Source organism: Silurus meridionalis, chromosome 27 (assembly GCF_014805685.1).
Source record: "Silurus meridionalis isolate SWU-2019-XX chromosome 27, ASM1480568v1, whole genome shotgun sequence".
NCBI classification, from domain to species: domain Eukaryota; kingdom Metazoa; phylum Chordata; class Actinopteri; order Siluriformes; family Siluridae; genus Silurus; species Silurus meridionalis.
Genome location: NC_060910.1, coordinates 15,875,648 through 15,898,272, shown reverse-complemented (window position 1 = coordinate 15,898,272; position 22,625 = coordinate 15,875,648). Strand labels below are relative to the sequence as shown.

General features: G+C 38.9%; 3 protein-coding genes across 10 annotated transcripts in view; all 3 read right to left on the bottom strand.

Annotated features, from left to right (window-relative positions):
• trpm6 (transient receptor potential cation channel, subfamily M, member 6) overlaps positions 1-3,713 on the bottom strand; it is a 31,190-nt gene extending 27,477 nt beyond the window's left edge. For 4 of the 7 annotated variants that reach the window (XR_006924714.1, XM_046841889.1, XM_046841890.1 and 1 more), the window contains exon 1: positions 580-3,150. Coding sequence is in view for 6 of the 7 variants with exons in the window: in XM_046841889.1 (XP_046697845.1) it covers positions 580-852 (273 nt within the window). In the remaining variant the exon portion in view is untranslated. The other 3 variants (XM_046841886.1, XM_046841887.1, XM_046841888.1) reach the window with 2 other exon arrangements.
• Positions 3,714-3,900: 187 nt separating this feature from the next.
• wu:fa19b12 (uncharacterized protein LOC560551 homolog) lies at positions 3,901-9,017 on the bottom strand. Its single transcript, XM_046841896.1, has 2 exons — positions 8,403-9,017; positions 3,901-5,137 (listed from the first exon to the last, which is right to left on the bottom strand). The coding sequence occupies exons 1-2, from the start codon at positions 8,811-8,813 to the stop codon at positions 4,970-4,972; spliced, it is 579 nt and encodes a 192-aa protein (XP_046697852.1). The 5' UTR covers positions 8,814-9,017; the 3' UTR covers positions 3,901-4,969.
• Positions 9,018-12,066: 3,049 nt separating this feature from the next.
• Positions 12,067-21,578, bottom strand: LOC124380345 (adenylate cyclase type 10-like). 2 transcript variants are annotated; one of them, XM_046841225.1, is made up of 19 exons: positions 20,983-21,561; positions 19,574-19,621; positions 19,452-19,490; positions 19,212-19,355; positions 18,909-19,114; positions 18,744-18,819; positions 18,565-18,647; positions 18,217-18,402; positions 17,868-17,986; positions 17,694-17,767; positions 17,437-17,605; positions 16,986-17,038; positions 16,467-16,700; positions 14,385-14,703; positions 14,057-14,270; positions 13,831-13,962; positions 12,957-13,123; positions 12,687-12,834; positions 12,067-12,508 (listed from the first exon to the last, which is right to left on the bottom strand). In XM_046841225.1, the coding sequence occupies exons 1-19, from the start codon at positions 21,101-21,103 to the stop codon at positions 12,224-12,226; spliced, it is 2,817 nt and encodes a 938-aa protein (XP_046697181.1). In that variant the 5' UTR covers positions 21,104-21,561; the 3' UTR covers positions 12,067-12,223. The 2 variants fall into 2 exon arrangements, 1 of the variants encoding a protein (XP_046697181.1); XR_006924666.1 differs by lacking the exons at positions 12,067-12,508; positions 12,687-12,834 and adding an exon at positions 13,287-13,426 and having other exon boundaries at positions 13,061-13,123; positions 20,983-21,578.
• Positions 21,579-22,625: the final 1,047 nt, after the last annotated feature.

Below are 22,625 nucleotides of genomic sequence, written 5' to 3'. Positions count from 1 at the left end.
TAGCAATTTAACTGACTTTGAAGAACCCACCAATTTATGAAAAATTCATAAATCATAAATAACTAAAACAAAACAATAATAATAATAATAATAATAATAATAAAATAATAATAATAAATATTATAATAATAAAAGGAAGAGGAATAAGAAGAATTTAATGTCATTTACAATATTTAAGAACATGATTTTGATTTTATACCTTTAAACATGTAAATAATAACTTTCTCAATGTCTCAACAGAAATGCAAGCACAATTAAATAACAAATTAACATTCATATTATACAAAAAGTGTCTAATATTAACATTAAGTGGTTAAGAGGTTCGTTTAAAAAACCTGCTGGAGAACTCAAAGGGAAACTCAAAAGATTTTTTTTTTATTCCCTTCTCCTTTAGATGTCTCAAGCAGCAAATCTGAGCTAGAAAATACATTATATATTAAATAATAATAATAATAATATGACATTATATATATATATATATATATATATATATATATATATATATATATATATATATATATATATATATATATATAAATTATTATTATTATTATACAAATTTTACATTAAATTTCTCACCTTCATCTTGTCAGGACACACGTGTGTGTGTGTGTGTGTGTGTGTGTGTGTGTGTGTGTGTGTGTGTGTGTTCAGTAGGTCATCTCTCCGGCCACAGCGCTGGCGATCTGCCTTCCCACAAGAGCTCGCTCTGCAGGGAGCAGGGAAGGAATAGTGGGTGTGGCTCTGAACCTCTGGTTGAAGGAAGCAGGAACTCTGCTGGAGTGTGTGTTCTGAAGTGGATCCTAAAATCTGGGAATTAGTGTCACATCTAATACAAAAGAAAATTAACATTTCACAATCACTACGTAGTTGCCATCTTAACACCTTTGCAAGCTTTTAACACGGTTTTTCAAGAAAACAAAACCCTTTCCTGCTTGACTGACTGCTCTATTGACAGTAGATGACTTGGGGTCAAAAGGACAAGTGGTGGAAAGGTGAAGATGTGCAATAAAGCATGACTGTAAACAAACCTTCTCGTAAGCTGATCCCAATATTACAGTGGTGATCATGAATATTTATCCAAAATAGAAAAAAAAAATGTAAAAAAAATTACAGCACTATTGTGGCTGGTGGTGATACTGATATGTACTTATATTTATCAATAGCTAAACTGTCAACCAATTAAAATTGAGCAATGAATTGTCAATGACTAGATAACTCTCAGACACACACATATACACATTAAACAATCAAACACCTGCGTACCTGTTTCAATGTATGTTTGTCATCCTCTCCTAAAAAAAAATACTTTAAAAACGCTAAACTTACAACGGTGTCTTCCCATTCGGATCTTTTTTGTTTTGATTGTATATTTGATGTTTGCTAATTCTATGTAGTTTCTCATTCAATGCAAATTTGGGGGGGGGGTCAGGATGAAAGCTATTTGTCCGAATGAAAATCGAATCTAGTTAACCGTATTTGTTCTGTGTAATCACTGTGTATTTAGCTAGTCTACAGCCTGGGCTAGAAAGAATTCAGTCCCATACTCAATTCTTCAAGTCTATAAGTCAACAGTTCCATTTTCAATACTTGAAATCTATAAGTCTATAGTTTTGGATAGAATGAAATCAGTTCAAGACTATAAGTCAACACTCTGGGCTAGAAAGAAATCAGTCCCATACTCACTACTTAAAGGTAAGCTATGTTTTTCATAGTTCCACATAAATACAAAATTAATATCTAGACAATTGTCAACTTCATATAATCTTCCAATAACTGAAATTATATGAATGATTTCATGTTCTTTCACTTATCCCTTAGCTTTTTAAAACTAGCCAACCTGTTGCTACTACTGAGGATACGTTCAGTTTGACCAGAAATTGGAACACTATCAACTGCTCGAATCTGCAACAAGCTCCAGATTCACATTCTCCACATTCCGAAAAATCCAATGTCTGAAGAAACCGTTTCGGCAAACGTCGAACATTTTGTATTGCGCGTTCTATTTGTACGGAAATCTAACAGTTAATGGTTCACCGACTAGTTGAACAAGTTAGCGATTAGCTAGCATATCAGATTCAAAATGCTTTGAAAAAGAAAAAAACTACTTTGTGGCAACTGGTGAAAGTTAAAAAAAAGAATTATACCCATGTTTTAGCACAGAAAATGCTACGACTGATGCAAACACTGTACAACATGCAAGTTCTTCATTGAGTGATGAAGTAATATAGCTAATCGCACATAATGAATTAGTTACAACTGATATCATTTGAACCTGTTATTTTTTAAACTTTTTATTGCCTGATATGGACTTAGATGTTTTCCGTTTACTTTTCATAAATAAAGAATTACCATTATGTGTCCAAAAATTTGACCATTAGTGTATTTTATAGATAACATTTGTCAAATATGACTATGTACCACAATGTCCCTTTTGGCGAATTGGGATTGGGATGTAAAAAAACCCCACCAAAAAGATGTTTGTTTGCAATCTATATCGTACTCTGCATTGCAGACTGAGCCTAATTTTTTTTTTTTACCATGGGCTACAGGATATGCAGAACCTTTTTTCAACGGCCCAACTAGGAATGTTCACCAATACAATTTTTGGAATTCAGTTTGAATCGACAAAAGTGTTAATGCCTATTGATATTTTCCCCTCATGAGAATAGAATTTTGTACATGAATGCTTTCCAAATAAATGATGTAACGCAGTCTATGCTTATATACGGCTACCTCATCTAAAATTGCTCAACATTTCATGAATTATTGGTAACTCGTTGGTCAAGCTGTTGAACTTCTCATGAGAAAATCATAAGTTTAAATCCCAGCACTACCAATCTGCCATTTCTGGGTCTTTTTAAGCAACTTGTATATATAATTTTAAGTTGCCTCTGCCAAATGGATATAATTACGGATAGTAACAATGAGCATATTTGTTGAAGATGTTGATGTTCTTTGCGTAATTGCACAATCAACACCAACTTCTCAACGTTATCTCTCATGTACTATTTTCATGTTTACCCTACACGTATGTATAACACCCGTACACACATGTGTGATAGGGTAAGCATTGAAAATGTTTACATCTATTACACCTCAGTACACACAATTTTAGCATTAACCTACAAGTCAAAATAACAAATAAAAGGAATTCAGCTTACCTGATCAATTTACTAAGGAGGTTTGTTCCGACAGTGTGACAGTCTCTATTGCCTGGTTTATCACTGGCTGTGCCTCATAAATGGAGGAAAAAAAAAAACATAAAATCTTGCACTTCGTTTTCCTGCTTTGCTCAGCTCAAAGGTCGTTGTGCTGCCTATTGTAGTAAACAGCTGTATGAATAAATCTGTAAAAGCCTTCACAGAACTATTCAGGAACCCACAATATTTACAAAAGTTTGTAGACAATTGACCATGTAGTCCCCATTTGTGGTTAAATAAGCTCCACTATTTGGGAAGATGTTTCACTAGATTTTGATGGAGATTTTGTGGAGATTTGTTCCATAAAATGTCATTCACCCACAAGAGTGTTAGAAAAACCAGGTACTGATGTAGGTACTGAACCTTCCCCTCTAGCCATACCTTCACAGAGCAGGCTGGAACATGTTTGGATCTGCCATTTCAAATGAATGAAAAAGTACATGCTACCACATCTATACATATCCTACACAATAGTGTGCCTCCAAATTTATGCTAACAGTTTTGGGGGAAGAACCGAATATTGCTGGAGTCAAGTACCCTCAATATTTTGTTTTATATAGTGTGTGTGGGTGTGTGTATATATTATATCTCAATAGCTGATTGGTGCTCCAGTCATGACCAGCAGGCGAAACGTTAAATCACTGTGAAACGTCTTTAAGATAATAATAAAAAAAAGAAAAAGGCAACGAAAATGGAATGAAGCTCACAAATTTATTGCAAAACAAGATCAGTAATGTGAGTCAGTAGGCTATAAAATGGAGAGAGAAAAAAACAATTAATACAAGAACTACAATATTTACAATTAACTGTTACATATCCAAGTGATAAAGAAAGTCTAAAACCAGGCTTTACTGAAAGAAAAAAAAAACCCAAACGTACACAAATCTGATTTCCTAACATCCAGAATTCCCAGCGCTCAGCAATCTGGACGTGAGGCAGGATCCGTGTAGAGCCGAGCCTCTGGAAACTGAAGCAACAGTGTTATGAAAAACCTTCCCTCGATCTCAAACATTTTGAGAAATTACAAAAAAAAAAAATTTAGAAAAGGAAAAAGAAAAACCGCACAAAAAAATAAACCCTAATCCCTTGAAGGCAGACTTTCCATTAAGGAAAGGATAATGTCGTTTGGAAATAATAGGATTGTGTACAAACAGTTCTGGGTTACTGTTCATGTGGAGGGCAGTGTGGGTTTCCTCCAAGGTCTTTGGTTTCCTGATACCACAATGTGGTTTAAAATAAAAACTGCCCCTAAATTGAAAAAAGAAAAAAGAAAGAAAAAAAAGTGTGTAAATGTGTTCAAGGTGCCCTCAAAAGGACTGGTGTGCCCCATCCAGTGTACTCCTGACTAATGCCCAGCATTTCTCCAATAAGTTCTTGGAGAATATGAAACTGTGATTCTCTGGGAGTTCTGGGAATTGACTGGGAATTGATCCGCTCATAAATCTGTGACCTTAGAATTATTCGAACAGAAATTCTAAGACAACAGAAACAATCAAGAAGTTGTAATCAGGTTTGTCCTGCAACAATTCCCCCGAATTCTAGAACACTTCATTATGCATTATTATGCAAACTCATAAAAGAGCTCAGAAATACGCAATGTTCGTGGGGAAAAGGGAAAAAGCAGTCATGCCGTATGACTTCTTCATTAGACAATATTTGAAAGCAGAACTGGCAACGTGGTATTGGTATTTCCTCTACATTTCTTCCCCCATCTACAGGATCTCGAATCCAAATACACCGTCAGTTTCTAATGATATATTGCTGCATCAGGTCTCCATATCCTCCGTGGCCTCTTTCGAAGAGCTGTCCTCGGTGAGCTCAGCTGTGTACGGACTGTCCAGGAGCGACAGATCTAACTGTGGCAGGGGAGTTCTCCAGAACTGAAAGGAGTTAAAGGCACAAAGGTCATCCTCAATGTCGTCAGGATGGGTCACCTGTAACGGCACAGGCGAAATGTAAATAGTCACCATAGAGGCTCACATACAACCCACCATCGTGTCATGTTTAAAGTTAAAGCGTCACACCATGGTCTGGAAGAATACTCAATTGTGATTGGCTTTACAGAGATCTAGTCAGCTTAATTAGGAGGATTTCAACCAGGGGTGCCCAATCTTTTTCCCCTAACAAGGCCAATTTGGGTGCAGGTTTTCATTCCAACCAGGAAAGCCCACACCAAATTCTCACTACTTTCAATGACTAGTGTAGCCCTTTATTGGTTGGAATGAAAACCTGCACCCACACCGGCCCTTTGGGGAAAAGATTTCACTGTTGTCTAATCGGACAGTCTCGAATGGTTTACATTTTACCCCTAAGAGCGTTCTAATTGGGTTCATTCGCCATTAAAGTTTGACCCTGGTTCACTTTGGATGAAAATAAATCCACATCGCAGAACTAGCCGAACAATGTGTAACTACCTTGCACGCTAGGGAACATGTTGCACAACGCAGAGTGGGAACCAAACCGACTGCAATCCTACCGCTGACTTAATGCCATTGTGTTTTCCCACCTTATTACACATAGTTGTGATTGCACGGTACATTTGTTTTACAGCTGCATCACATTGATTTGTACATTCAAGTGAAAGGGCCTTCTGGTAAACTCGGCACCATTTTCTTACCGGACTAATGAGATTTAATATTTTCAGCTAAAAGTTATGTACCCAAAAGTATTGTTTGTCACGAATACTGGTGTGAAAAGTGGCTACAGAAAATATAGGTGCGCTTTTCCAAACAAATCAGATTAATGGACTGGAACAAGCTGCTGTTTAACCCTAGAACTTCCCCATTGGTTGTGCTGCATTTAACCCAATTTTGACTTGTAGGATCAGTGGGAAAAGCTTGGAACTCATATGGGTTGAAAAGTAAAATCTGGGGTCAAACATGGGACATTAAGTAGCACTGAAGTTTTTTACCATTTCAATTGTTTTTGAGATAAGATCAAATCAACCATAATCTAACTACTGTTCATAAACTAATTAAAATAATGAACGATAAAGATAAAAGTAGAGATACTTTCCTGAGGTAACTAAACCCAGTGTATACAGGAAAGTCCAACGAAGAAGCACAACACAAGCAGATTATACGAACGTTTTAAACTTAAACTCCAGCACCACCACAAGGTCAAAGTGTGAACTGAAATATACAAAACCTCAGATTGGTTCATTATTTAATTCTTCTTCTTCTTCTTTATTAGGGGTCACCACAGCGGATCATCCGTCTCCATACCCCCCCTGTCCTCTACATCTGCCTCTTTCACACAAACTACCTGCATGTCTTCCCTCACCACATCCATGAACCTCCTCCTTGGCCTTCCTCTTTTCCTCCTACCTGGTGGCTCCATCCATCCATTCTTCTACCAATCTAACTCACATCCCTCCTCTGCACATGTTCATACCATCTCAATCTCGTCTCCCTCACCTTGTCACCAAAACATCCTACATGGTCTGTCTCTCTAATAAACTCATTTCTAATCTTGTCCATCCTCGTCACTCCCAACGAACATCTCAACATCTTCAGCTCTGCTACCTCCAGCTCCACCTCCTGTCTTTTACTCAATGCCACTGCCGCTAAACCATACAACATCTCAGGTTTTACCACAGTCCTATAAACGTTTCCTTTCATTCTTGCAGATACTCTTCTATCACAAATCACTCTTGCTATCACTCTTCTCCACCCACTCCACTCTGCCTGCACTCTTTTCTTCACTTCTCTAACACACTCTCCATTACTTTGCACTGTTGACTCCAGGTACCTGAACACCTCTACCTTCTCCACCTCTTCTCCCTGCAACCGCACCAGTCCACTGCCCTCCCCCTCATTCACACAATGTACTCTGGTCTTACTCCTACTCTGACTTTCATTTCCTTTCTCTCCAGCGCATACCTCCACCTCTCCAGGCTCTTCTCAACCTGTTCCCTAATCTCACCACAAATCTCAATATCATCTGCAAACATCATAGTCCAGGGAGGCTCCTGTCTGACCTCGTCCGTCAACCTGTCCATCACCACTGCAAACAGGAAAGGGCTCAGGGCCGATCCTTGATGCAGTCACACCTTCACCTTGAACCAGTCTATCGTTCCTATTGCACACTTCACTGCTGTCACACTGTCCTCATACATGTCCTGCACCACCCTCACATACTTCTCTGACACACCTGAATTCCTCATACAATACCACAACTCCTCTCTTGGCACCCTGACATACGCTTTCTCTAAATCCACAAACATGCAATGCAATTCCTTCTGTTCTTCTCTATACTTCTCCATCAACATTCTCCAAGAAAATAAGGCATCTGTGGTGCTCTTCCTCGGCATGAAACCATACTGTTGCTCACAGATGGTCACCTCTTCTCTCAGCCTGGCTTCCACTACTCTTTCCCATAACTTTATGGTGTTTGATCAACTTAATTCCCCTGTAGTTACTGCAGGTCTGCACATCTCCCTTATGCTTAAAGATTAGTACCAGCACACTCCTTCTCCATTCCTCAGGCATCTTCTCACCTTCCAAAGTCTTGTTAAACAATCTGGTTAAAAACTCCACTGCCATCTCTCCTAAACATCTCCATGCTTCTACCGGTATGTCATCTGGTCCAACCGACTTTCCACTCTTCATCCTCTTAATCGCTGCTCTCACTTCCTTACTAATCCTATCCACATCCTGCTTCACCAACTCCACATCATCCAACCTTCTCTCTCTCTGATTTTCCTCATTCATCATGGTTCATTATTTGATTGATTGAATTAATTAATTGACCAGTTGATTAATCGTTTGAATGACAATTCGATTAAATAATTAACTGACAGGTTGATTTATATATATATATATATATATATATATATATATATATATATATATATATATATATATACATTAATGGACTGTTCGGTTGATTAACTGGTTAATTTAGTTGATCGACTTAAATTATTTTGAACGATTGATGTAATTATTAACTGACTGCATGTGACTGATCGTTCAATTGATTAACTGGCTGATTAATTTATTTAATTAACTGGTCGATCGACCGACTGGTTGATTTAATTATTTGGTTTAATGTATAAGAAAATTGCTTGAGAGCGGTAGATGCAGAAGACTGTAGTATAGACACAAATGTAAGGGAGCAGCTGAAAGAAGATAATTGACTGTTTCACTACATGGTGGTTTAAATCAAATAAATAAATAAATAAATAAATAAATAACACACATTTGCGTGCACTTCCTGTCTGGACCCGCACGCGCTTTCTCCCGACGCGGTCCCGCGCGTGCAGACAAACTTTCCAGACGCGCGCACGTCCGCCGCGTTCACGCCGTTGGCGTGATCCTCGCAGTATCTCGGCCTCTTCCTGCGACCCTCACCGACTGGAGCGGAGAAGAGGGCAGTAGGAGCGCTGGCGGTGTCGGGGTCGGTGCGCGGTGTCGGTTCGGTGCGCGGCTCCGGCTCTCCATCCTCGAGCCAGTGCTCTGCATCCTTGAGCCCGGCCTCTGCATCCTCGAGCCCGTGCTCTGCATCCTCGAGCACGGCCTCTGCATCACCCCCCGGCCCACATTTCTTTTTCTTCTTCCTTTCGGGCGAACACTCGTGAAGTGATGGGCTCTCGGTTCTCCTCTTTCTCATCACGCTCTTACACACCTCGTGTTAGTTCCGGTGATCTCCAGAAATCCCAGTAAACACGAACACGCTGCGACTCCAACTTCGCACCAACTTCTACACACACACAAATGGCACGTCAGAAGTCCGAGCAGCGCCCCCGTGTGTCCGGAAGACCAAATAACCACAACAACATTGCGAACAGCAAAAATAAACGCCTCTTACAAATACTTTACAATTATTAAAATGAAGATATTCATCATTTGATAAATCTGTTTTATTGGTGCTGCACTTCGTTCATTCACTTATACGTGCTGTCAAGCAGCAGTGGCAGATTGATGGTGCTGGGATTTGAACTCATGACCTGATCAACTTCATGACCATACACTTGTAGTTTGAAAATCCCTGATTTTTTTTGTTTGTTTTGTTTTTGGCTGATTGGAATGATGGTGGAGCATTTGAAGATCTGCATGAAGATTCAGGACGTGCTGGCCAGCGCAGACATTCAGACAGGCACATAAAGCACCGCTTGAACCTAAAGCAAATTAAGTTGGCTTTTATTGTCATTCCAACCATATACAGTAAAGTACTCAATGAAACTAAACAACATTTTAGGGACCAAAGTGCAACATCAGACAACATGAGTAAACAACAGTAACACAAAACCAACTAGTTTACCAAAGCATGCTTTGCGTTGTTTAAGAGAACCCAAGGAATCAGAAATTAGTTTTAACAGACTCATGATTTTAATATGATGGTTATTCTTCTTAATAAAGATGTGACAGGTACAAATTTGGAGATAAGAAATAGTTTACTGAAGCTTCAAGTCCATACCTGGTTGTTATACCCATGTAAGGTTTCAGTTCTCAACTGCACTCATTCACAAACCATTTCTTACCCAAGGTACTAACATCCACTAGGTTCTGGCATTCCAGTAATGGCAAACCCATGACTTTTCTACAAATATGAACCAACACTATTAGACATATCTAGCCCATCTCCCGTTGTCGCCAGCAGTACCTAATGACCAAATTTCACGTTGTTATGACCGACAGATTGGCTGTAATATTTAGTTAAGGCAGCAAAATAGTGATTTGAAAAAAAGTTAAATCATAAAATAGACTGCAGTGTTTCATTGTCGCCATTTCAAGGTTTCTCTAGTCTTAAAAACAAAACAAAAAAAGTCTAAAATCTAAAAAGCCTTAAATTCGCTGTTCTGTGTCTTAAATATTTGTAAACAGGTCTTCATATTCTGATGTTTCTGTGGTGTTCCAAATATATTTCACTGTTTTACGACTACAAATCAGACCAATCAGCTTTCAATCCGCTTGAATCAGCCAATCAGCTTTCTAATTATTGGTGCAAATCTGTCTTGGATTGTACCACAGATGTGAAACAGATTTTATTTTTCAGCTATAGCTAAGTGTAAGTTTAGTAATGCTTAATTTGAAAAAAAAGAATTCAAAGCTTGGTTAAGGCCAGTTGCTACAGTAACAACGAATTTGTGTGTGTGTGTGTGTGTTTGATGTTTTGATATAGGTCTTATATTTCATTCTTAATGGTCTTAAAAAGTTATAAATTTGACCTTTGCACAACCCTGAAGTTACACACAATGCTAAAGCAACCCTTGATGAACTGTTCAGGTTTGACATTGCTGTCAGGTGTTTGCCCCAAACTGATTGGCTGATAGCAGTAACGGTTTTGAACTACTTTGAGTAGTACAACGATGCACCTGTAATAAAGTTCAGCTTGTTTGAACTTTTGGTGCTTGAAAAACTTGAAATGAACCTCTATTACATCTAATATTGTTAGGTTCCCTTCATGCTGCCAAAATGCCATTTGCACGTCGAGATATGGGCTCCACAAGACTTCTGAGAGTGTTCTAAGGTGTCTGGCACCAAACATATCCTTGTCTAGCACATCCTACAGATATCTAATGAATTGAAATCTAGGGAAGTGTTCTGTGTATGCAAGATCATTTCAATGCGCTTCTTCCAGACCTTGTCTGCGGAAACTCATATAACTGATAATCTACGTAACCCTGATATTTTTACTGAATGAAAGATAATTAATTGTCAATGATGAATTGAAATCTTCGGTGCTACCCAGATGCGGATGGGTTCACTTCTGAGTCTGGGTCCTCTCAAGGTTTCTTCCTCATGCCATTCCATGGAGTTTTTCCTTACCACTGTTGCCACTGGCTTGCTCATTAGAAATAAACTTAAAATTTTAAGGAACAAATGTATAGACACTAAACTTATACATTATTTACTCAAACTTTATATCGACTTTAAGCTGCTTTGAGACAACCTGCCTTGATAAAAACACTATACAAATAAAAATGTACTGAAATAAATTGAATTGGTGCCATTCATTGCTCCATAGTGCTGTAGGCACTTCAGTGGTGGACAGGATTCAACACAGGCACTTTGAAGCTCCCCACACACATCACTTAGCCTTGAGGACCTGTGACACTGGTTCATTAGTTGTCCTTCGTTTTGGTAGGTACTAACCACTGTATAACAGAAACACCGAACAAAACCTGCTATTATGGAGATGCCCTGACCCAGTCATCAAGCCAGTTATACACATAGCTGAATGTTACATTTGCACCCCAAATGGTTTCAGATTTTTTAAGGAACATTATACACTTAAAAAAAAAAGCTAGAACACAGATCATACAGGGGATCATTGTTGGAACCGTAGGCCAGACTCTGTTTATTGGAAAATGATCCTGTACAGGGCAAGTTTAGGAAGAATTGTTTATTTTCCAGGAGGCCAAAGCCCATACATCGAGTTCAGTTTCATAGACACGTATTTTCAGGGGACCTGTGAAAAAGGATGCAGGCAAACAGAATGGGAAGATTTACAAAATATTTCCGATCCAAGGGTTTATTGTGATATGTACAGGAAACAATGTTACAACATACAATGAAATTCTTACTCTGACTCCCCCAAGCCGCCTATGATATAAATAAACGCATAAAAAGACACAGGTAACAAATGTACAAAGTTCCGTGCAATTATAGTGCAAATACAAGAAGCAGGAGTATGCGCGTTTAGTGTGTATAAAGCATGTATAAAGTCCTGCAGAGGTAGATTGGGTCTATGTTGGTATTCCTGTTGTAAATATATTTGCAATGGATTTTTTTTAATCATCATATTCAAATTCGGCAAAAATCTGATTTAAATGAAATTGTTGTTGATACAGATGTTGATATTTTTCAAACCATACCTTTTTCTGTGCATTACTGCAAAAATTTGACTGAAACATTTGTTATAACTTTTGTAACTTTTATTGGAGTGATAACAGAATCAATAACAGAATTTTGTTATAATTGTGGGAAAATCTCTGATTATGTATTACATCAAGTCGAATGTGGCTGGGGTTTTGTAACTCGTGCATGCACACACATCGACAGCCCACTGACAGCTTACTAAGCAAGTGTATCTGAACACTTCAGCTGGAAGCTTTCGCTTGTAGAATACTTTGGGTTATTTATGTAACTTTCTTTTATGGACCCCAATTCTGTGATGGGTTCTCTGCACACAGCTAACCGAGAGCAAGTTTTTTGGGACAAGTAGCTGAGCAGCTTCTGTCCGTCAGGGTGGCCTGATAGGCTGGTACAAGTCCTGCACAGGAAGTCTTCAAGATGCCTGGTCCTGTTTGTCTCTCCTGTAATCTGATTGTACTGGAGGTAATCAATAGCAGAGTGGAGGATCTGCAGATAAACAATTAGACTTGTTACTCTTATGTCACAGGGGTTCAAAATCAAGTGATGAATGTCCACAAGATCAGAGTCACATCTGGTAATAGTGATTACCTTTGTTCGTATTTTAAAGGTATAAGAAGTGATTGTGACTCAATTTGTCTTTATCCTGTTAAACTTTGTCACTGACCTTGAACGGATCGCCACTCTGGATGGCCAGGTTAATCTCCATGATGACGGCCAGCGATGCGTTTTGGAACTGGCCAGAGATGCAGTCGATTTGGAACAGGTAAGACAGGCAAACTATACATTCCTGCATATGGGTTAGCTTTTCCTTCCTACACACACACACACACACACACACACAGAGACAAAATCGTCTTATAAAAATGCTCTGCATTTTAACACTCTTCATTTCTCATTTAATAAGAACATGAACTGTAGAAAAATGGACTCATACTCTGGGATCTTGAACATTCTTGACTGGTACGAGACTTTCTTAATCTTCTCTTGTACAAGCTTTAGGGATCGTGGCAAAAGTTTGTGAGGGAATTTGCACTTCAGGATCTTCAGAACTTTCATAAAGTTTTCCTCTGCCTCCGAATATTTCCCTTCTTTAAACAGAATCTGGGGAGGAAAAAAAAAAAAAAAAAAGGCATAATGGCGACCTGGTTGTCATCGCCAAGATCGGTTCTATTTGCATTCAATTACAAATTAATTTTGCTTTGTTTAGTCCATTTAACTAAATACAGAGCCGTGTGTTTCCCACGGACCATTATAACTGACGCACCAACCCGCTAAACTCTGGAGCGCTCTGGACAGGTAACACAGAAGAAGCAGCAGAGTAAAAAAATGGCAGGACGGAAAGGAAACAGCGATTCAGGCCAAAGTAAACGTCAGAAAATTTCCAAAGTTTGGGATCATTTCAAACTAAAACATAAAAAAGACACCATACAGTGCGGTTGCCATTTTTAAAGCCATTTAAAATCGATTTTTATTTACAGTATATACTGTGAATAATTGAGTTTCATTAAACGAATAGTTTCCCATAACCTGCTCTATGCGGCCACTGCAGCGGGACTTTTTAAACGCAACTGTATTTGTATTTTGATGTAATATTGCAATTAAATGCACTAAATGGGTTTAGATTTTTACCGATATTCTTGTATGCAATCTCAGCAATCAAAATGTACATTTTTGTAAAATGAAAAACAAATGACTTGTTCATTTAAAGAAAAAAGTGCTTCTTATCCGATTACTCAATTAATAGATGAAATAATCGTTAGAATACTTAACAAACAATCTCGATAGCAGCAGCCCTAGTCTTGACCTACCTCTCCTGTAAGCCGATACAGAAATACTTGCTGAGATTCATCAATCTGTACAGGTTTAGCTGATGGAAATGCAGGCATCACTTGTTCGAGATTTTCCAGAATGAACCTAGCTTCATTTAAAAACTCCAGTGCCTGCAACAGAAGAGAGCAGTTTCTCACAGTCATGCGCAAAGCTCACACCAAGGTCAGTTCCACATTTAAGTATGCGTTTACAATAAAAACCAACCCTTGCATTATTCTGAAGGTATACAAAGGCAGCTGCACACTCTAAAAGGTAGTAAAATGCCCTTCCAATGTCTCCTGCGAGTTTCCAGTGTGTCAGTCTGGGAATGAGCACTGTCTCCACTAGCTGCGCACACTGGCAGCTGTCTGCAGTCCTGCCATTACGCACTTTCGTCTGGGCCAGCATCACTATGGTCTGGAAGTTCTCCGTGTTGTTACTGTAGACATACATGCAAGCAGTGTTACTTCCTATATACTTTTGTATAGAATTGCAAATCCTATCTCTCTCCTAAACGTTCCATCTCTAGGAAAAGGGAATATTGCATACTTACCCATTTTGCTCCTTCTGAGTTCTCATTCTCAGACCTTCGCTCCAAAAGGCCTCAAAAGGACGTAACGTGTTGTAGATCTGGCGGAGGTTCTCGACGTTGTCCTCTGTAGCCGCTCGCTGTTCGAATATGAACGTTCTGGCTCTGCATTTACCGCAGCGGTAGCGTTTGCTCTCTAGGTACTTAGCACATCGCTTGTGGATCACCTGGAATGTCTTCGGGTCGGTCTGTGTCAGCTCGCGCACCATTTGAAATTCTTCTGCGTCGCAGAAACTCATCAGCCGACAGTCCCACACGGGATCCATCGAGACGATCGTGTACCCTGAGGGAGAAACATGTCTCAGTATCACTCAAAGCGGTACTCTTAGGGATGCTCTTAAACAATTCCAAGTACGTGGATTCCGTGCTGCTAATCGGGAATTTTCTTTCTTTCATAAATTAACTAAAGTACAGTATTGTTCAAAATAATAGCAGTACAATCTGACTAACCAGAATAATCCAGGTTTTTAGTATATTTTTTATTGCTACATGGCAAACAAGTTACCAGTAGGTGCAGTAGATTCTCAGAAAACAAACAAGACCCAGCATTCATGATATGCATGCTCGTAAGGCTGTGCAATTGGGCAATTAGTTGAAATGGGTGTGTTAAAAAAAATAGCAGTGTGGCATTCAATCACTGAGGTCATCAATTTTGTGAAAAAACAGGTGTGAATCAGGTGGCCCCTATCTAAGGATGAAGCCAGCACTTGTTGAACATGAATTTGAAAGCCTGAGGAAAATGGGTCGTTTGTTCAGGAGAACAGCGTACTTTGATTAAAAAGTTGATTGGAGAGGGGAAAACCTATAAAGAGGTGCAAAAAATTATAGGCTGTTCAGCTAAAATGATCTCCAATGCCTTAAAATGGAGAGCAAAACCAGAGAGACGTGGAAGAAAAACGGAAGACAACCATCAAAATGGATCGAAGAAGCAGAATGGCAAAGGCTCAGCCAATGATCAGCTCCAAGACAGTCTGGGGTTACCTGTAAGTACTGTGACAGTTAGAAGACGTCTGTGTGAAGCTAATCTATTTTCAAGAATCCCCCGCAAACTCCCTCTGTTAAAAAAAAGGAATGTGCAGAAGAGGTTACAATTTGCCAAAGAACACATCCACTGGCCTAAAGAGAAATGGAGGAACATTTTTGTGGACTGATGAGAGTAAAATTGTTCTTTTTGGGTCCAAGGGCCACAGACAGTTTGTGAGACGACCCCCAAACTCTGAATTCAAGCCACAGTACACAGTGAAGACAGTGAAGCATGGTGGTGCAAGCATCATGATATGGGCATGTTTCTCCTACTATGGTGTTGGGCCTATTTATCGCATACCAGGGATCATGGATCAGTTTGCATATGTCAAAATACTTGAAGAGGTCATGTTGCCTTATGCTGAAGAGGACATGCCCTTGAAATGGTTGTTTCATCAAGACAATGACCCCAAACACACTAGTAAACGAGCAAAGTCTTGGTTCCAAACCAACAAAATGAATGTTATGGAGTGGCCAGCCCAATCCCCGGATCTTAATCCAATCGAGAACTTGTGGGGTGATATCAAAAATGCTGTTTCTGAAGCAAAACCAAGAAATGTAAATGAATTGTGGAATGTTGTTAAAGAATCATGGAGTGGAATAACAGCTGAGAGGTGCCACAAGTTGGTTGACTCCATGCCACACAGATGTGAAGCAGTTTTAAAAAACTGTGGTCATACAACTAAATATTAGTTTAGTGATTCACAGGATTGCTAAATCCTAGAAACAAAAATCTTTGTACAAAATAGTTTTGAGTTTGTACAGTCAACGGCATACACTGCTATTTTTTTTAACACACCCCTTTCAACTAATTGCCCAATTGCACAGCCTTAAGAGCGTGCATATCATGAAGGCTGGGTCTTGTTTGTTTTCTGAGAATCTACTGCACCAACTGGTAACTTGTTTGCCATGTAGCAATAAAAAATATACTAAAAACCTGGATTATTCTGGTTAGTCACATTGTACTGCTATTATTTTAAACAATACTGTATATTATCAAAGAGAGACGTGTGATCTCCTAACCTTTGTAGTTCGCCTTGCAGTAACAGGTCTTGTCTGATGAGCTGTTGTCAGGCTTAAACGCACACTTAAAGATGCCCTCTCTGACCAGTACTTCCAGGGGGACTGCAAGATCCCGTTCACTTATAAAAGACATGATGTTCTGCAGCATCTCATATGTGAACGTGTGGCCAATAGCAGAGGCATATTTCACCACCAGCCGCTCATCTATCCGCATTGTCTGGATATGAACTAGAGCTAAACATAAGGCAAAGGTAAGTAAGGCCTGTTTTAAGACAGGGGCAAGGTCTTAAATTGATTTTACATTAACAGCATTTGGCAGACGCCCTAATCCAGAGTGACTTACATTTATTTATTTCATACAACTGAGCTACTATGGAGTTAAGGGCCTTATTCACGGGCCCACCAATGGCAGTTTGGTGTGGCTAGGATTTGAACTTAAAGGCCAATTCAAATTCAAAGGCCAATGCTTTAACCATTAACCTACAACCTCACACACACTGAGGAAAGTTAACCACTTACCCAATCGCCTTCTCTCCATCTGGCTGGATAAAGCTGCAGCATCAACAGCAAGCCTGTAATACAGTTCCAGTTTCTTAGTCTTTTTTTATATAATTATTTATGTCAATCAAAACCGTGTCCTGACGATTTATGTCATTTAAAACAAAAACGTAATTACTTCAAAACATTTACAAGAGTATTTTGTCTTCGTGCTCTATGTTGAGTACGGTTGCCCATGCCCGTGTCGATTAGATTATTAAAAACTTAAAAATTATTAATTTAAGGTACATTTGGAACAGATACAACAAATGTGCGATTAAGTTGCGATTAATCACAAGTTATTTCATGTTACGAATCGATTGACAGCCATAATATAATAATAATAATATTAATACATATATATATATATATATATATATATATATATATATATAATAAATATATATGTGTGTATTTTTCATAAAATATTTACATCTTATTGAAGGCGCACTGATAATGCACTTCCTCATACTCGTAGATCCCTTGGGGCATTAACTGTGACAGAGGCAGCATAGAGTAAAGTTTGGTCGGCACGTCACATGAGACAATCCCCGGATAGTCCATCGCCAACTTTGCAGCCAGATTCACTCTCTCTCCGTACACTGTTACAGAGAAAAGGTCAGTTTTCAACACATTTTTCGAGAACACTAAAGTCAAAGAAAGTCAGCTTTGCTGGAAAACACTCCTTACCTGCGTAATTTCCGAAAGTAGCCAGCTCTGTATCGTACATAACCCTTCCTGTAGTTACGCCCACAGAGATGCTCCTATAAGGCACAAACACGGCTAGACAAAATGCTGCTCCAAATGGGTGTAAAGTGTGTAAAAAAAGATGTTTGAGTTCGAATGCCCTGTGCCACAACTTACAAAATGCCTCTGACTTGGAGGCACATCTCATGTATCCTGTAGGCAGCCTGCAGTGCACGGATAGTCTTATCTGAGCTCCTATCCCCAGGTAATCCAATGATGCACAGGTATACACAGCCCTAAAATCACACAACACATCCATAGTAATGAGTTTGATCAATGTTTTGGGTTGAGCCTCACAGCAAGGGGGTGGATTTGGAGGTTGGGTGGCTCGGGTTAATAAGAGTTGTCTCTGGACATTGTTATTTGAGACTTTATCCATTCAATTCAATTACAATCACCTGTGTATCCAAGAAGCAAAGGGTTCTGTTTTACTCTTAGGGTAGCAACCAAGACCTGGAAAAATTACCTCTTTAAAATAAAAGTCGTTGCAGATTACCCCACGGCATCCAGCCACCTGCTTTGTAATAATTTGCCGGGTTTCTTGACGAGTGTAACACTGATCCATCTCAGAGGACCCGTATTGCAGATTTACACACAAGATTGTAGCAAGCCATAGCTGTGGCAGGTCTCGCATTTGCCAGGCTTCGTTTATCTAAAGAAGAGCAAAACGAAGGACTTTGTGAACATTTCTGGTGCTAGAGCAGTTGGAACAAAAGGTACTGTAAGCGCCTGCTTAATGAAAAACCAAGGACAAATCTGACTAAGAATAGTACGATAGCGAATCTGAGAGATTATTGACTCATGTAGTACTTACCTTGTCCAGGGATGTTTGCAGCATATATTTATTAAGGATCTTCATTTTCTCCACGCTTGTTATCAAGTATACTCTTCGTGTCGCTAAAAGAAATTAGACATTCGAATCAGTTTATGTAGAAACGTACTGTACATGAATAAAAGCTGAGTGAAATTGAAAAAAAGGAAAATGCTCCTTACTGGTCTTAATATTGTCAGGTATACACAGGCATGGGTCTGCTATTGAGACACTTTGCTGTTGCCTGAGGTACTGCACCTGATGGATCAACATTGACATCATTAAAACTTTTTTAAAAAAGTCAATTCGGACTTTGCCGTTCTGTGAAGATGAGCTTCGTGACTAACCTTGAAAGCTTGCTCATTTTCAAGAAGTTTAAAGGTAAGATTTTCTTTGTTGCAGAGACGGTGCGCTTCGGGAGACAGAAGGACGTCGCCGTGTTTCGCCAGTGCCTCGGCCGACCGTATCTCGTCCACAACCGAGCCAGTGATGAAGCAAACCTGACTGTCTTCGTCACCTAGTCTCATTTTGGAAAACCTCCCAGCTGATATTGCTACGACAAACAACAACAACAGCATATAAATCCGGTAATATGAGCCGCATCAAATATAAAGTCAATTAAATTACACACAAAAGCAATAAATGCTCACTTATTCTGATGGGCTCCATCTTGCCATGTTCTTTCCTTTGGTTTTTGCACACATCTATCAGTTGGAGAGCACAATTTACAGCCTGCCATACAATATCGCTCAGCTGCACTTTATCCATCAACCACTCGGCCACGATCGTGTCGCCTGCATGCAAGATTGTGTAGCATTCGTAAGTCCTGTCTTACCCCTGTACATATTTCCTAACAAATACATTTCAAGTAGGGAATGAAAAATAAATACCTGCAGCATGCAAGACGTAACCCCCTCCTGCATTAACACCTGTAGTAATGTAGATGTAAGTATCTGCTCAGGTTTAGAATGTACAATAAAGCTAGCACAACGGGGAGAAATCAATATCTTACATGCAACTCTTCTGTTCCAGCAATGACTGCATCGGTACCTCCAGAATCCTGAGGCAAAACAAAAGGAATAACAAAAGTTTAGCAGAATATATGAAAACTGCTTGAGTCAAATATCAAGGGATCATTTAAATGAGCATTGTAGCATGGTCCAGTGTTATATTAATATATACACCAATTTGTAGTCAACTTGTGTTCTTTATCAGCCAATCCTATTTCGTCCACAAGCGGACCAATGACACTGTTTAATGATTAAAGTGTGGAAATGACTAAAAGCAGTATTTCGAATACACAAACAATTGCAGTGTATAACTCTTATTATTTGACTGACACTTTACAAACACACGCTGAGTAAACTGCCAATTCAGAGGCTCAGTAAGAGTTTGATGGTTTCCAGTCCTGTAAGGATGTAAACAAGGCCATGATTTTGTACCAATTTGAGATAGTTAGTGTTCTGGAAGCAACCCAGCCATTAGGGTTGCACAAGCCAGTGCACTCTTAGTGCCGGTCCCAAGCCAGGATAAATGGGGATGGTTGTGTTAGGAAGGGCATCCAGCGTAAAAACGAACATGCGGATCACGAATAAGAATGGATGATCCGCTGTGGCGACCCCTAATAGGAGAAGCCAAAAGAAGAAGAAGTGTTCTGGAAACGTTAAAAATAGAGACATCCAGATAATTTCTGCCAGATGGTGGCGACAGAATGATGTGTTTTTGGGGTAATTCATGGACTGACCTGGTTTTGTTAGCTAAATAAAGTCTCATCGCCACCTAATGCCTTATAAGGGGTCCCGGACCCCCTAGCCAGCCCTCAATTTGAGCACTGTATGTAATATTACAATAAAGGGGAGGGGGGGGGGGGTCCCCTTATGCAGAATCTACTATCAACTAAACGTTTGTTAGTGTTATAAGGATAAATGGACATTGATAAGTTAGTATAAACTTTCTTTCGGCTTCTTCCATTAGGGGTCGCCACAGCGGACCATCTGCATGTTTTACGCTGGATGCCCTTCCTAACGCAACCCTCCCCATTTATATAAAAAAAAAATTATTTAGTATATTTATTTTTTTATTTATTTTTTTATTCACTTTCTATGAACGATCCATAAGTCATACACAAAACACACGTGACTACAACGGAAGCCTATGGCCACATATCTAACAGAAAAGAGATAGGATTTCAATATAGTCCAGAATTTTAAATGAAAATATCAGCTCTTTCGCCATCTACAGGCGAAAGGTCGCAAGTGCAAGGAGCTCGGAATAAAGCGTGGGTTTATGGACTGGCAGCGATCGCAAAACAAGACTTGTTGATGCTGGGAAACCAGTTTAGCGTAAATCCCCCAGCATAAATGTGCAGAAGTGTTTTGGTGCATTTTTCTCGAACCTTCTACTCCCCTGAACTTCACTCACCGGGTGAACACAAATACAGCAAAACACCAGTCTTCACTTCTTCCCTGTGAATTCCTTCTGACGATAAATACTTGTATATCTCATGAAGAGGGATTTCCGAATTCAAAATACTCGGAATCATTTTTGCTTATACAGAGAGGCTATTTTTCTCACTCTTCTCTCTTTCCGTACAGCTTAATTGTTAAAGTTCAGCAGCGCGGCTTTTATAGCTTCGGAAAACGCGTCATCAAGAGCTTTGACGCACTGTGACGTCACCGACCTGTGCGTTGTTTTTTTTGTAATGTTTTTTTTTTTTTTGCGATCGCACGCTTTAAACCGATCTCCGTGTACTTGCGCCCTTCCGCCTGCAGATGACAGTAGAACGCTGATATGTTGTTATTTCTCTATAGCATTGAGGGGTTTTTTGTTTTTGTTTTTTTTTACTTCAAATTCTACATCAAAACTTAAAAAAATGCCGCGCTGAAAATAATCGCATACACCCTTTTCTCTAACAACAATGTTTGCAAATATATTGCAGAAAATAGTGATAAAGACTAATTATCGGGGTGAACAGGAAAAAATCGGTCACTGGGCTGTATGGAGGGGATAATAAATAAATAAATAACAATTATAAGGGTTTTGCCTTATAGATATGTACAGTATATACTCACCTTCCTTAAAATTGGTTATCTCATTTATAATGCTTTCGAGACGTGATTTGAGATGTCATATGGCTGGCAGAATATCAGATGGGGTCTTGTATCGACTAGATTTACTTCACAATCTTATGTTGCAGCCTGATACTAGAATGGGTTCCCCTTTGAGTCTGGTTCCTCTCAGGGTTTCTTTCTCATAACATCTAAGGGAGTTTTTCCTTGCCAAAGTCACCATGGCTGGTCATCAGGGGTAAACACACTTCGTTCACCCTCACTGTTAAACTTGACTTGATACTACAATCTTTTTGATTTTTTCATCTCATTTATCTACACTCAGTAACCCATAATGACATTTAAAACATAATTTTATTAATGTCTTTAAATATAAAAAATATATATATATATATATATATATATATATATATATATATATATATATATATATATATATAAAAGAACGGCAGAAAATCACCCTATACAGGTGTGCAAAGCTTAAAAGGCTTTCCTATTCCTTATAATCAGTCCCTCACATTGTCTTCTGAGTCCACTTGTTATTCCTTCCAATCTTTCTGTACTACAAAAGCACATTTCCAGAACCTTAGCAACTGGAAACTGCTTTGCTGCTTGCCATGTTCACAACAGTGGAAGTAAAAGTTTATCTGTAGACCACACAGTAGTATGAACAGTCATGCTTTCAACCAAGCTGATTAAAAAAAGTTAAGTACGACTGTCTAGCTCTTCTTATATGTGATTTTATGTATTAAAAATCCTACCATTATGTCATGAAATCCTCTATAATTTCCCAATGGATTTCACGACATACTGGTTTTATTACAAATTTCATAAGTTTTATAAAATAGAAAAATTTCAAAGATATTTTTGGAGGAAATCATAACAATGGATTTAGCAATAAAATGTTCAGAAAATCATTAAAATTCATAGAAATTCTAAAAGGATTTTTTTGGTTTGATTCTCAAACCAAAAACCTCGTTGGCTTTGCGGAAAATA